General features: G+C 41.7%; 1 protein-coding gene across 1 annotated transcript in view; it reads left to right on the forward strand.

Moving 5' to 3' along the window:
• Positions 1-13343, forward strand: part of LOC118395490 (vascular endothelial growth factor C-like) — a 52652-nt gene extending 39309 nt beyond the window's left edge. Inside the window, exons 5-7 of the mRNA XM_035789307.2 lie at positions 1546-1658; positions 8637-8961; positions 12054-13343. Coding sequence (XP_035645200.1) covers positions 1546-1658; positions 8637-8961; positions 12054-12165 — 550 coding nt within the window. The 3' untranslated portion in view covers positions 12166-13343. The remainder of the gene's footprint in view (positions 1-1545; positions 1659-8636; positions 8962-12053) is intronic.
• Positions 13344-15462: the final 2119 nt, after the last annotated feature.

Here is a 15462-nt window from a genome sequence, read left to right on the forward strand (position 1 = left end):
TCAGTGCAGCCATAGGTGCAGCCAATCAGTGCAGCCAATCAGTGCAGCCATGGGTGCAGCCAATCAGAATTCGTTTTTCCCCACAAAAGGGCTGTAAAACAGACAGAAATAATCCTCAGTATGTTCAGTGTAAATACCAATTCACTTCAATACATTTTAACTGGATATACTGCCATTTTATTTTTGTGTCCAAGCTCTTGCAATTCTACTGCTGTTGCATTCATGTGGGTTAGATGTCGCATAACAACAGCCCTTCTCCATATGAAGCTTGTATAGAGTTGACGTGTTTTAAATGCATTTTCGATAGTGCAAACATTTCACTCCACAACTCCACCCTGCTGAGAGCTATCCCTTTTCTTTCACAGCAGTTGAAGCAGCCAGAATCAAGTTCAGCTCGGAATGCAGCCGTGCTTCCACTGGCCAGCGGTTGCACTGTAGCACGAGCCGCGGGTTTGTCTCAGAGCAACGAGGCAGATGGATGCAGCATGACACTGGCTCTGATAAAGTCTGTGTGGGTCGGTTGCCAGTATGTGATTTCAACTGGATTCTCAGCAGTGGTCTAGCCTCATGTGTAACGGCTCCGAAGTGGATGATATCAGAAATGTCAAAAACTAAATAGACCCATATTGGTCTGGCAAGTGTCAGATGTGCGTGTAAAACACGCTGGCCACTCATTTGTCTTGTCAATGGAGAGAGCCGAGAGAGAGAGAGAGAGAGAGAGAGAGAGAGAGAGAGAGAGAGAGAGAGAGAGAGAGAGAGAGAGAGAGAGAGAGAGAGAGAGAGAGAGAGAGAGAGAGAGAGAGAGAGAGAGAGAGAGAGAGAGAGAGAGAGAGAGAGAGAGAGAGAGAGAGAGAGAGAGAGAGAGAGAGAGAGAGAGAGAGAGAGAGAGTCATGTGTGCCAGCCTCACCGTGTGCTTTTAGTTAGAGCGACAGACAGTGTCTCCGGTTTTGATCCTTTTTCACTTTCCTCCCCCTAAATGATCATCCCCGTTGACAGATCCAAGGGCGATTGAAGTGCTACGTTCTAAAGTATTACTATGTGGAGTGGAAGGAAGCTCAAGAAGAGATGAATACAGCTCTAATCTAAAGTGAAGGGTCTTACCAATGTTTACTAGGCTACCAAATATATTCTTCTGACTTTTTTTCCATTGCTGTCCATTGATGTCTTCCCGAGAGCCAATCAGCATCCCTCTTATCTTTAAGGGGGCAGAAATGTTTCATGTCATCAGACCCAATTGGCTTATTCACTCTCACTCTAAGATAGATGTGCTGAAAACCCTTAAAATAGCCCTATCAGTCCAGCCCTGTCACATTTCATCCAACAACCAAAACAACACCAAATGCTACATAGCTTAGTGTCGTTTGGGCCAGGTTAATGAATGTCGATGAAGTGAGGAATTCCCTCTCCAGCTACTGGCACCCAAATGGCACCCTATTCCCTATATAGTGCACTACTTTTGACCAGGGCCCATATGGCTCTGGTCAACAGCCTCTGTCTGTCGGTTTCCTCCTCTTCTAATGCTAATAACTGTTTTCCCCTTACAGATGTCTGGTAGCCAATAAAACCTGCCCAAAGAACCACAGCTGGAGCAACCGCTTGTGCAGATGTATGGCGGTGCAACGTGACACCCCTCCCCCGCCCCAGATACAACACTCGGGTGAGTAGGCCCTCGTACTGATGCTGATACTGCACTTGTTGCACAACTGAATTACCGCTTATTAGACTGAATGACCACTTATTAGACTGAATTACAGCTAATTAGACTGAATTACCACTTATTAGACTGAATTATCGCTTTTTCGACTGAATTAGCTACTGCTTATTAGGCTGAATTAACATTTATTAGATTAAATTAACACATATTAGACTGAATTAGCTACCGTTTATTAGACTGAATTGCTGCTTATTAGACTGAATTAGCTACCGTTTATTAGACTGAATTAGCTACCGTTTATTAGACTGAATTGCTGCTTATTAGACTGAATTAGCTACCGTTTATTAGACTGAATTAGCTACCGTTTATTAGACTGAATTGCTGCTTATTAGACTGAATTAGCTACCGTTTATTAGACTGAATTGCTGCTTATTAGACTGAATTAGCTACTGCTTATTAGACTGAATTACAGTTTATTAGTCTGAAATACAGCTTATTAGACTGAATGAGCTACCGCTTATCAGACTGAATTAGCCACTGCTTATTAGACTGAAATAGCTACTGCTTATCAGACTGAATTAGCTACTGCGTAGTAGACTGAAATATCGCTTATCAGACTGAATTACCTACTGCTTTTTAGACTGAATTACCGTTTATCAGACTGAATTAGCTACTGCGTATTAGACTGAAATATCGCTTATCAGACTGAATTAGCTACTGCGTAGTAGACTGAAATATCGCTTATCAGACTGAATTAGCTACTGCTTTTTAGACTGAATTACCGTTTATCAGACTGAATTAGCTACTGCGTATTAGACTGAAATATCGCTTATCAGACTGAATTAGCTACTGCTTTTTAGACTGAATTACCGTTTATCAGACTGAATTAGCTACTGCGTATTAGACTGAAATATCGCTTATCAGACTGAATTAGCTACTGCTTTTTAGACTGAATTACCGTTTATCAGACTGAATTAGCTACTGCGTAGTAGACTGAAATACCGTTTATCAGACTGAATTAGCTACTGATTAGACTGAAATATCGTTTATCAGACTGAATTAGCTACTGCGTAGTAGACTGAAATATCACTTATCAGACTAAATTAGCTACTGCGTATTAGACTGAAATATCGCTTATCAGACTGAATTAGCTACTGCGTAGTAGACTGAATTACCGTTTATCAGACTGAATTAGCTACTGCGTATTAGACTGAAATATCGCTTATCAGACTGAATTAGCTACTGCTTATTAGACTGAAATATCGTTTATCAGACTGAATTAGCTACTGCGTATTAGACTGAAATATCGCTTATCAGACTGAATTAGCTACTGCGTATTAGACTGAAATATCGCTTATCAGACTAAATTAGCTACTGCTTATTAGAATGAATTACCGTTTATCAGACTGAATTAGCTACTGCGTATTAGACTGAAATATCGCTTATCAGACTGAATTAGCTACTGCGTAGTAGACTGAAATACCGCTTATTAGACTGACATACCGCTTATCAGACTGAATTAGCTACTGCGTAGTAGACTGAATTACCTCTTATTAGACTGAATTACCTACTGCTTATTAGACTGAATTAGCTACTGCTTATCAGACTGAATTAGCCACTGCTTATTAGACTGAAATAGCTACTGCTTATTAGACTGAAATATCGCTTATCAGACTGAATTAGCTACTGCGTAGTAGACTGAATTACCGTTTATCAGACTGAATTAGCTACTGCGTAGTAGACTGAAATATCGCTTATCAGACTAAATTAGCTACTGCGTATTAGACTGAAATATCGCTTATCAGACTGAATTAGCTACTGCGTAGTAGACTGAATTACCGTTTATCAGACTGAATTAGCTACTGCGTATTAGACTGAAATATCGCTTATCAGACTGAATTAGCTACTGCTTATTAGACTGAAATATCGTTTATCAGACTGAATTAGCTACTGCGTATTAGACTGAAATATCGCTTATCAGACTGAATTAGCTACTGCGTATTAGACTGAAATATCGCTTATCAGACTAAATTAGCTACTGCTTATTAGAATGAATTACCGTTTATCAGACTGAATTAGCTACTGCGTATTAGACTGAAATATCCTTTATCAGACTGAATTAGCTACTGCGTAGTAGACTGAATTACCTCTTATTAGACTGAATTACCTACTGCTTATTAGACTGAATTAGCTACTGCTTATTAGACTGAATTACCGCTTATCAGACTGAATTAGCTACTGCGTATTAGACTGAATTACCTCTTATTAGACTGAATTAGCTACTGCTTATTAGACTGAATTACCGCTTATCAGACTGAATTAGCTACTGCGTATTAGACTGAATTACCTCTTATTAGACTGAATTAGCTACTGCTTATTAGACTGAATTAGCTACTGCGTATTAGACTGAATTACCGCTTATTAGACTGACATACCGCTTATCAGACTGAATTAGCTACTGCGTATTAGACTGAATTACCTCTTATTAGACTGAATTACCGCTTATCAGACTGAATTAGCTACTGCGTATTAGACTGAATTACCGCTTATCAGACTGAATTAGCAACTGCGTATAAGACTGAATTACCGCTTATCAGACTGAATTAGCAACTGCGTATAAAACTGAATTACCGCTTATTAGACTGAATTAGCTACTGCTTATTAGACTGAATTACCGCTTATCAGACTGAATTAGCTACTGCGTATAAGACTGAATTACTGCTTATTAGACTGAATTACCTCTTATCAGACTGAATTAGCAACTGCGTATAAGACTGAATTACCGCTTATCAGACTGAATTAGCAACTGCGTATAAAACTGAATTACCGCTTATTAGACTGAATTAGCTACTGCTTATTAGACTGAATTACCGCTTATCATACTGAATTAGCTACTGCTTATTAGACTGAATTACCTCTTAATGTGGTGAATTATGTTTCTCTTTGAGTTCAATATTACTAAGATAGGCTTATGCTGTTCTGAGGGTGTCCTAGTTGTGGTGTGGATTGAAATGTGGAGTCAAGAGAATGTGTTGTGCACGATTTAATTGCCTTTTAATGGCCTCTTACAAGACTGTGACAGAGTGAAGCGACATTTGCTAGAGTATCATAAAGAAACAAAAACGGACACAGAGAAGGACAATGTGCTCTTGGTTTTCTACAACAGCCCCCAAACTCCTCACAGAGACACAGACCAGCACTTGAGTCTCTTCAACAACTCACCAACAAGAGAACAACTCATTCCACTCCACTCAATGTGACGCGAGAACGTACCCGTGATCCCCATACACTATTTACAACCCGAGTCCACTTTTTCTCTAAGGCAGATGTTGAAAGCACCCAGTGAGCTGTCACTATGAAAACACAACATGGCAGTTGTTTTTCAGTAGACGTGGCTACGCAGTAGAGAGAACAAATGAGAGACAGAAGAATTCAAAAAGAATCCCAGAGCTCTGGATTCCATGGCTTCGTCCCAAATGCAACCCTATTCCCTTTATACTTTTGACCAGGACCCATAGTGGACTATGTAGGGAATAGGGTGCCCTTTGGGACGAAACCCATGGCTCGAGCCACTCTACCCCAGCCACAAAATGTTTATGAAGCACTGAAAGCAGGAAGCCAATCAAACAACTCTGTTTTTGCATGAAAGTTAATCTCTCTTAACAGACTTTGGCTTCAAAGTTTACTTACTCATATTAAAAAGTGTCTGGGTAAATTGGGAACATCGAGCCATCAAGATTTGGTTTAATGGGGATCACCCTTTTTCATCAGCTGATATTGACTTTATGATCAAAGCATAGCTTTCTCATGCAGTTACCAGATTAAAGAAGGTGTTGGTCATCTGTAGGTTTATTGTCTAGTCATACGATGACATTTACTGGCTGACAATTCATTGAATTTCTCATTGATTATCATTCAACCCCATTGCCATGTTCTACAATTTGATGGAACCCAAAGAAACATTTAGCTAGGCCTATATCTTCCACATTACAGACGAATAATTCAACGGGAGGACTTGATAGCAATAGCCATATGAGAGCAGCAGAGCTGATTTGTGTTTCCTCTTCACACTAACCAACCTCGACAGGCCCAATCAGAGGTAGATCTAGAAGCTTAGAGGTGCGTGCTCTGCTCTACTCCGCTCACAGGGACAGTTTATCCCAAATGGCCACATTTGAGACGCAACCATGGAATAGAATGCCTCCACTATGCAATCAGAGGCTCCCCAGGTCAGTATGAAACACCAACTGAAGTCTTCAGAGGAACAGACACCAAAACCCTAGAGCTGGACAGTTATAGTGCCTGTTTAATATTCAGTTGGGGTCATTACTTCTATAGGGGATTAGGACTTTGATTTAAGGGAGACAGATACGTCATTGTGCCGTGGTTAATGTCCGTCCGGATTTAACCATCATATAGAGTGCGGGAGGTGAGGTAGCTAGACCTGGGTTTTGTTTTTCATTGGTTCGACTGCATCAGGGTTGTCACTAATGACTAATAGAGGGCTCTCTCTCCTATTTCTCTGCGATCACATCCTCTTGCATGAAGAGAGTGAGTGATTGGGTGAGAGAAAATGAGAGTGAGAGTAAGGTAGAGCGAGAGAAAGAAAGAGAAGAGAAGAGAGAGCGTGTGTGCGAAGAGGTAATGAACGTTTAATTTTTTTTCTACCACGTCTCAAGGTTTGTGGTGATCTCATAAGTCACATAAGTAATGGTAGTTATGGGTGACTCCCTCTGCAAATCAACCAGAGTTTGGATGTCAGCTAGATCCTTACTCCCGCCTGTCTCTCTGTCTTATCTCTTCAGATAAGCAGAACATTGGCTTATAATGATCTCTACCCAAGACAGAGGAGCTGGAGCTCCGTGAGAGACCTTTCTAGCTCCATTAACTACAGTCCACTACCTCCCTGACGATCACAGAGACACCGTCGACACACATCCTTAATTGCGGTCGACGTCAGCGGGCACAGTGTCAATCTTCTGTGAAAAACTGTTTCAAGAAAAAAGTTGACTTGGATGCCACTGAAAATGTGGTGATTAAGCCAAACTTGATGAATTATTTACTCTAAATGCAACTCAATAATTGAGAACTGACATTGATTCATGATTCATGATAAACCACAGTGCAACATTATGCATATTCAAGCATTAGGGATACTTGACCAATTATCGGATGTGTTATTGAATAGCATCAATCACTAAAAGGCTCATGAATTATGAATTGATAGTTTGTTCAAAGTGGAAATGTATTTTTCTCTTTCTCTGAAGCACCACAACAGCCCCATATGCAAGCAAACAGTCCATTAATGTGTTGGGGTTAGAAAACCTCGCTGTGGTAAACATCTCCACGCGTTGCCATCGCAATCTGGGTCTGTTCATCAGCAAACACATAAACACAGAAACGACAGGAATTTAGTTCCTGACTGCAGCCAAATCTCTCTCTCTCTCTCTCTGGACGATATCCCATTCGTTTATTCGCCCGTGTTGTAAAGAAAACATCTGCTCCACTGGGGGGAAAATATATTGTGAGGAATTTAGGGCAGGAATGCTCATTCTATTCAATCTATCTCCAATAGTTTGCTGCTGTGATGTCAAACAACATCTCTAGCTTTCAAGTCTGCAGAATACTGGTATGTTCTTCTTATGTACAGATACAGGATCTAAATTTGACCAGTTTCTCACAGCAGGAAAATAATCCTGCAGCAACAGCAAATATAGAGGTTGATACATTTTTAGTTAGGACAAATCAAGTCGGACATTTTTAAGTGGGAATTACAAACTTTAGAAGCTTTTAAAACCTTGAATACATTACGAGTTTGCATTTCCTGCTGTACAGGAAATTTCCTGCAACAAGAGGGTGATCAAATTAAGATCCTACATCTGTAAGCTCTTGAGAAAAGTGTTCCATACCATCCGATCCAGGGGGTTACAACATCAACGTCTCCACACAGACGACTAGCCGAAAATAGAACATTTCACAATCTGTTAACAAGTGCTGACAACTCACAAATGATAGCAACCAGGGATATAAAACACATCTGTCTTTAGAACACCTACATGTGTTCAGATCAGATCACATCCTGCCTCTTCCTGGGGTGGGGTCAATTCCATTCCGATTCAGGAAGCGCCTCCTGAATTGACTGAATGGAAATATAACTGACCTCAACTGTCTCTCAATAAGAATATGGTGAACTGACATGGAAATGCTAAATGTGTGTAATTTCTCTACAATAAGCCACCTCCAATGTCGTTTTAGAGAATTTGGCAGTACATCCAACCGACCTCACAACCGCAGACTACGTGTATGATGTCGTTGCTCATGTCAACGTTGTGAACAGAGTGCCCTATGGCATTGGGGCACTCTGTTGGGTTATGGTATGGGCAGGCATAAGCTTCGGACAACGAACGCAATTACATTTTATCAATGGAAATTTGAATGCACAGAGATACCGTGATGAGATCCTGAGGCCCATTGTCATTCCATTCATCCACCGCCATCACCTCATGTTTCAGCCTGATCTGTACATAATTCCTGGAAGCTGAAAATGTGTCTACTCACCGGACATGTCACCCATTGAGCATGCTTGAGATGCTGTGGATCGACGTGTACGACAGCGTGTTCCAGTTCCCGCCAAATTACCAGCAACTTCTCACAGCCATTGGAGAGGAATGCGACAACATTCCACCGGCCACAATCAACAGCCTGATCAACTCTATGTGAAGGAGATGGTTTGCGCTGCATGAGGCAAACGGTGGTCACACCAGATACTGACTGGTTTTCTGATCCACACCCCTACCTTTTTTTAAAGGTCTGTGACCAACAGTCACGTGAAATCCATAGATTAGGGCCTAATGAATTTATTTCAGTTGACTAATTTCCTATGAACAGTAACTCAGTAAAATCTTTGAAATGATTGCATGTTGTGTTTATATTTTTGTTCAGTATAATTCCAATCTAATCTCCTCCTCTGTATCTCTCTAGACTCGTTTGAAGCGGATATCTGCGGGTCAGATAAGGAGTTGGACGAGGAGACGTGCCAGTGTGTTTGCAGGCGACAGCTTCGGGCCTCGGGCGCATGCGGACTCCACCGCTACCTGGATAAGAACACGTGCCAGTGTGTGTGTAAGACACTCCCATCATCCTGTAGGCCACACCAGCTTTTCAATAAAGACACGTGCCAGTGCTCCTGCGCCAGGACATGCCCCAAGCACCAGCCACTCAACCGCACCAAATGTGCCTGCGAGTGCAACGAGTCACCCAACAGGTGCTTCCTGAAAGGCAAAAGGTTCCACCAGGCCACCTGCAGGTAAATACAGCTTGATGATGATGATGATGATGGTGATGATGGATGAAGGATGGATGAGAAGGATTGTTGAAAAGGAGGAGGAAGACGACATGGGGAAAGGTAAAGAATGGAGGATAGGGATGATGATGATGACATTCCAAATTTCTACCGGGACAGCCTTTTCTGGTCTTTTCAGAGCATATTTCCATAGCAGACCATATACATTAGCATAGTCATTGGTAATTCAGGTAGCCAGTCAAGACAAAGGACTGAAGGGGGGGATGAACATCTCCTCCGTTGAGCAATGTGGAAAGAAGAGACTAAGTGACTTAGAGGAGAGTGTGGTTTGGAGCGTTCCTGTCTTATTAATGGTATTCCAGTTCCAGTTGAACCCAGTACTTTGCTGGAGATGAGACTAGGGCATAGGGCTCTTGGCCAAAAGTAGTGCACTAAATAGGGAACAGGGTGCCATTTGGGACAGAAGTCCTGTTAGATCCATGCCGCGAAGCCACAAGGCTTTACCACAGCTGTGTTTGCCAAACCCTAAAATGACATGGCCTGTGTAAGACTAAACCTCTCCAGCTGGTGTGTAGCAGAGCCATGCTTCCAGACTCTGGGTAACGGAGAGAATGTATGCGGCCGCACATCCAGAGCTGTGGCGTGTTCTATCACTGACGCCAACAAAACTAGAATGACGGGCTCAAATAGAACGTGAAGAGTTATTATGTCAGCAAACCACTGGAATATATGAATTATGTTAACTGATGACTACAATTGAGGACTCAAAAACATGTCTATTTGCACACAGGGAAACTCATATGAACTGCTATACTATATAGACTAAAAGTATGGCCAAAAGTATGTGGACGCCCCTTCAAATTTGTGGATTCAGCTATTTCCACACTCCTTGCTGGCATGTGTATAAAATTGAACACACAGCCATGTAATCTCCATAGACAAACATTGTCAGTAGAATGGCCAGTACTTAAGAGCTCAGTGACTTTCAACGTGGCACCGTCATAGGATGCCACCTTTCCAACAAGTCAGTTCGTCAAATTTCTGCCCCGGTCAACTGTAACTGCTGTCATTGTGCAATGGAAACATCTAGAAGCAAAGTGGTAGGCCACATAAGCTCACAGAACAGGACCGCCAAGTGGTGAAGCGCGTACCGAGTAAAAATCGTCTGTCCCTGGTTGCAACCCTCACTACTGAGTTCAAAACTGCCTCTGGAAGCAATGTCAGCACAAGAACTGTTCGTCGGGAGCTTCATGAAATGTGTTTCAATGGCCGAGCAGCCGCACACAAGCCTAAGATCACCAAGCACAGTGCCAGGCGTCGGATGGAGTGGTGTAAGACTCGCCGCCTATGGTGGAGTGGAAACGTGTTCTCTGGAGTGATGAATCACACTTTACCATCTGGCAGTCCTACGGATGAATCTGGGTTTGGTGGATTCCAGGAAAAGGCTACCTGTCCGAATGGATAATGCCAAATGTAAAGTTTGGTGGAAGAAGGAATAATGGTCTGGGGCTGTTTTTCATGGTTTGGGCTAGGCATACAATGACTTTCTTGACAATTCTGTGCCTCCAACTTTGTGGTTTTGGGAAGGTCCTTTCCTGTTTCAGCATGACAATGCCCCAGTGTGGCCCAGAGCCATGACCTCAACCCCATCGAAGACCTTTTGGATGAATTGGAACGACGACTGCGAACCAGGCTTAACCAGGCCCAACATCAGTGCCCGACCTCACTAATGCTCTTGTGGCTGAATGGAAGCAAGTCCACGCAATGTTCCAACATCTAGTGGAAAGCCTTCCCAGAAGAGTGGAGGCTGTTATAGCAGCAAAGGGGGAACCAACTCCATATTAATGCCCATGACTTTGGAATGAGATGTTTGACGAGCAAGTGTCCACATACCTTTGGCCATTTAGTGTATATATGTTGGTGACATGACATCGCATGACTGGTAGTCATACATGTTCATTTTCTAGATGCCCTCATACACAAATTGGACATAAATCATTTTCATTTCAAAGCTGACAACAGCTTTATTTTTAGAAGGAGAGAAGTCCTGTGAATACAAATCCGCCCAGGGTTGTAAATGAACTTGCAGTCCTGCACATTACACTGCGATAAAAACACTGGATTAAGGGCAGCCCATTTACCAGTGATCTCACTCAGGTTACGCTGCCAGTTCTGCTCCTGTGGTCTTAAACCAGTGCCAGGGTGATAAACTATACCCAGTTAGTCAATATGAGCCCTCGTTAAGGGCTTGGTGTTCATTGGTTACAGTACAACATATTTCACTGGCAAATAAAAGGTTTCACTGCCTCACTGCTGTCAGTTAACTGCTAGTTCCCTCTGCCTGAAGGAACAACCCACTACGGTGACCCCTTGTAAAACCACGTTAATATGATTTATGACCCATCTGCAGTAGGGATCCAATGTTGGGAACACGGCCGATAGAAGAGAATCCGTTTTCGTTTATTCCTGTTTTTATTTGATACCAAACTTACTAGAAAAGGTGAATTTCCCGAAGAAAATTCCGACCCCAACTGAGGGAGTTTTTGTCAGACACCTGGGGGGACTTCCTTATATCGATGCCATACCATTGACATATAGTCAGAGGTTATACCCAATAGGACAAATAGTATGCCAGAATTGAGTAATAAAAATGTGTCTTTATACATATTGTTAAAACTCCTGCATATTACACGATTTAAAGGGAAATTGACAACAAAAAAATGCAAATTCATATTCATCCTCTCCAGCACCACCCCAACATTAACATGTCTGAAAATGGCGCATTTCTGTGTTTTGTAGTAAAAAATATAGAGGGACATAAGTGTTTTCAATGACATCTTCGGTGTGCATCATGTGATTTTAACCAACTATGAGCATTGCCTACTAATTGTCCACTAATAGTCATCTAATAGTCATCTAATTGGACGATGATGTCATTGGAAACACATCTTCTATTTTTGTACTACAAAACATAGAAACACAACATTTTCCCATAGGTTGGGGAATTGATGTTGATGTTGGGGTGGTGCTGGAGATGATGAATTGTTTTATAATGTCCCTTTAACATGAATGGTCTTTATCTTCCCCTACTGTAGTTGCTACGGACCACCTTGTGACGTGCGGAGGAATCGGCGCTGTGCATCAGGTTTTTACTTCAGTGAGGAGGTCTGCCGGTGCGTACCGACATACTGGAGAAGACAGGATTAACTTTGAGTTCACATTATGCAGCTGACCTGCTAACCGATTAGAACGATTAGAATCTATTATGCTAGCCGCAATCGTGTGGAGAAGTACCTAGCCTGGACCTAGGTCGCAAAATGGTTGAAAGGACACTGAGTTTGTGGGCTACTTTGGAATTATAAAGTGGCACTTGGGACATATTATGTACATATTGATGTGAACCCCAAATATCATGAGAGGATCTAATGAAAAGACTGAAGGATGGGGATAAATTTTGTATTTGTTTGTTATTCGTATGTCAGATATTGATGATATAATTTATTGCCACTAAATGTTTGCCACCTCTTTGTTTATTGCCATTTCAATATTTCCAAGAAAATACACTGTGATCAATATGTGTGTACCATGCGATGCCTCTTTAAAATTAAAGTTGTATATTGTTAACTTATTTCTAATCTAGTTTATCATATTGAATTGGAGTTACTGATTGTAAATAACTAATGTACACACTTATCTTACAATTATGATCTTATGGCAGGCTATATTTACACAACAGAAAACGTCATTTAAATTTCCATTATGAATTAACGCAAAATAGCATGTCATTTCTGAACTGCCATCCACAGCATACACATTTATGTTAGATACTTGAAAATATACTATATATCACTTTTATCTTTGGTCAAACCACCTCACCAGCAGTACTAACTAGGATCATGATGATGGGGCCACAAGTTTTCCCAGGTTTGGCCCATTTTATGACATGATGAGGATATCCTATGAATGTAAGTCACCAGTAGTAAACCTCCAAGGAAGGGATACGATGAACTAATACATGAATCATGCCTTGTCAATGAATGAATACTACTACTATAGAAAACCCTAATCATCTAAATGGACAAGGATATCTAATCTACCGTACAGCAGTATGAAGACCAGTATGAGAATGCTCCTAATCGTCTGACCAAAACTCATTGGACAAGTGAATGAATGTTTCAAAGTCTACCATGAAAGAGACAACAGTCTAAGAACGATTGGTTACTAAGATGTTTCGAAGGTGCTCACTCCGTATGGGTTTAAACAAGAGCAGGTCGAGTTCTTGTTATAGTGTTGAAGTATGTCATGGTCATTTTCTACGTCAACTGTGTTTGTATTGTTCCTATGTTTTTCTACTGGAAAATAAATCACCAATTTCGCAAGACGCACAGCTACTCTGAGTTCAGTGTTTGGACTGATGTAACTGACTGTTGAAAGATTATGTGGAAGCAAATAGTTCCTTTTTACTTGTCCTGTCTTTTGTCTTGTGTGCAGAGAAACTAGAATTGGACGCAGAAAAGCGTTTGGGCGGAAGGGCAATGAAAGAAGGCAAGATAGATGGACTGTGGGTTTTTGGCTTATTTCAACTGGAGAGTTGGAACACTTTAATCTTGACATGGATATGCAAGCTAGCCACCGGGTTGGTACGTGAAAGACCACAGATGGCACTTAATAAATGTGTATTTATGAGCTTTGGAACTGGCCTGGGTCCACCTGATATTCACGCACACTTTTCGTCTGAGCACTGTAAATATAGTAAATCATTTGCTGCTCTTGTCCCATGCCAATGTTTCAGTGTTAGTGTGACGTGTATGTTTTTTTGTTGCTGTGCCTGTGCCTGTGCCTGTGCCTGTGCCTGTGCCTGTGCCTGTGCCTGTGCCTGTGCCTGTGCCTGTGTGTGTGTGTGTGTGTGTGTGTGTGTGTGTGTGTGTGTGTGTGTGTGTGTTTGTGTTTGTGTGTGTGTTTGTGCGTGTGTGTGTGTGTGTGCATGCCATATTCCTGGACATTCCCATTTTGGGCCTGCCTCAACTACTAGAGGTACCGCTAATTACGTTATAAAGTATTTCAAAGTACATAGCCCCCCAATAATGCCATACATTCATAGTTCCATTGGGAGGGGAGGGGTGAGAGGTAGAAAGGGGCTTACTGCTGGTCTCCCCAGTTAAACAGAGCTCCACCTCTTTCTTATTTACACACCAGGTGGGCCCTTGTCCTCTTGAACCCCCAACCCTCACCCCTTAATCATTGTTCACTTCACCAGTGTAAAACATCTGGAGCACTTTACCTCCATTACCTCCAACTATTCACTCCCTGTTACACTTTATCCAGACTCTTTATCTTCCACCAAGACTCTTTATCTTCCACCGAGACTCTTTATCTTCCATCTATATTCTCTACTTTCCACCCAGACTCTTTATCTTCCATCCAGACTCTTTATCTTCCAGCCAGACTTTATCTTTATCCAGACTCTTTATCTTCCACCCAAACTCTTTATCTGCCACCCAGACTCTTTATCTTCATCCACTCTTTATCTTCCACCCAGACTCTTTATCTTTATCCAGACTCTTTATCTTCCACCCAGACTCTTTATCTTTATCTTCCACTTTTATCTTCCACCCAGACTCTTTATCTTTATCCAGACTCTTTATCTTCCATCCAGACTCTTTATCTTCCACCCAGACTCTTTATCTTTATCAGACTCTTTATCTTCCACCCAAACTCTTTATCTGCCACCCAGACTCTTTATCTTCATCCACTCTTTATCTTCCACCCAGACTCTTTATCTTTATCCACTCTTTATCTTCCACCCAGACTCTTTATCTTCCACCCAGACTCTTTAACTTCCACCCAGACTTTATCTTCCACCAAGACTCTTTATCTTCCACCGAGACTCTTTATCTTCCATCTATATTCTCTACTTTCCACCCAGACTCTTTATCTTCCATCCAGACTCTTTATCTTCCAGCCAGACTTTATCTTTATCCAGACTCTTTATCTTCCACCCAAACTCTTTATCTGCCACCCAGACTCTTTATCTTCATCCACTCTTTATCTTCCACCCAGACTCTTTATCTTTATCCACTCTTTATCTTCCACCCAGACTCTTTATCTTTATCCACTCTTTATCTTCCACCCAGACTCTTTATCTTTATCCACTCTTTATCTTCCACCCAAACTCTTTATCTTCCACCCAGACTCTTTATCTTCATCCACTCTTTATCTTCCACCCAGACTCTTTATCTTTATCCACTCTTTATCTTCCACCCAGACTCTTTATCTTCCACCCAGACTCTTTAACTTCCACCCAGACTTTATCTTCCACCCAGACTTTTAATATTTATCCAGACTCTTTAACTTCTATCCAGACTCTTTATCTTCCACCCAGACTCTTTATCTTCCATCCATACTCTACTTTCCACCCAGACTCTTTATCTTCCATCCATACTCTACTTTCCACCCAGACTCTTTATCTTCCACCCAGACTCTTTATCTTCCATCCATACTCTA

This window comes from Oncorhynchus keta, chromosome 16, assembly GCF_023373465.1.
Source record: "Oncorhynchus keta strain PuntledgeMale-10-30-2019 chromosome 16, Oket_V2, whole genome shotgun sequence".
Taxonomy (NCBI): Eukaryota; Metazoa; Chordata; class Actinopteri; order Salmoniformes; family Salmonidae; genus Oncorhynchus; species Oncorhynchus keta.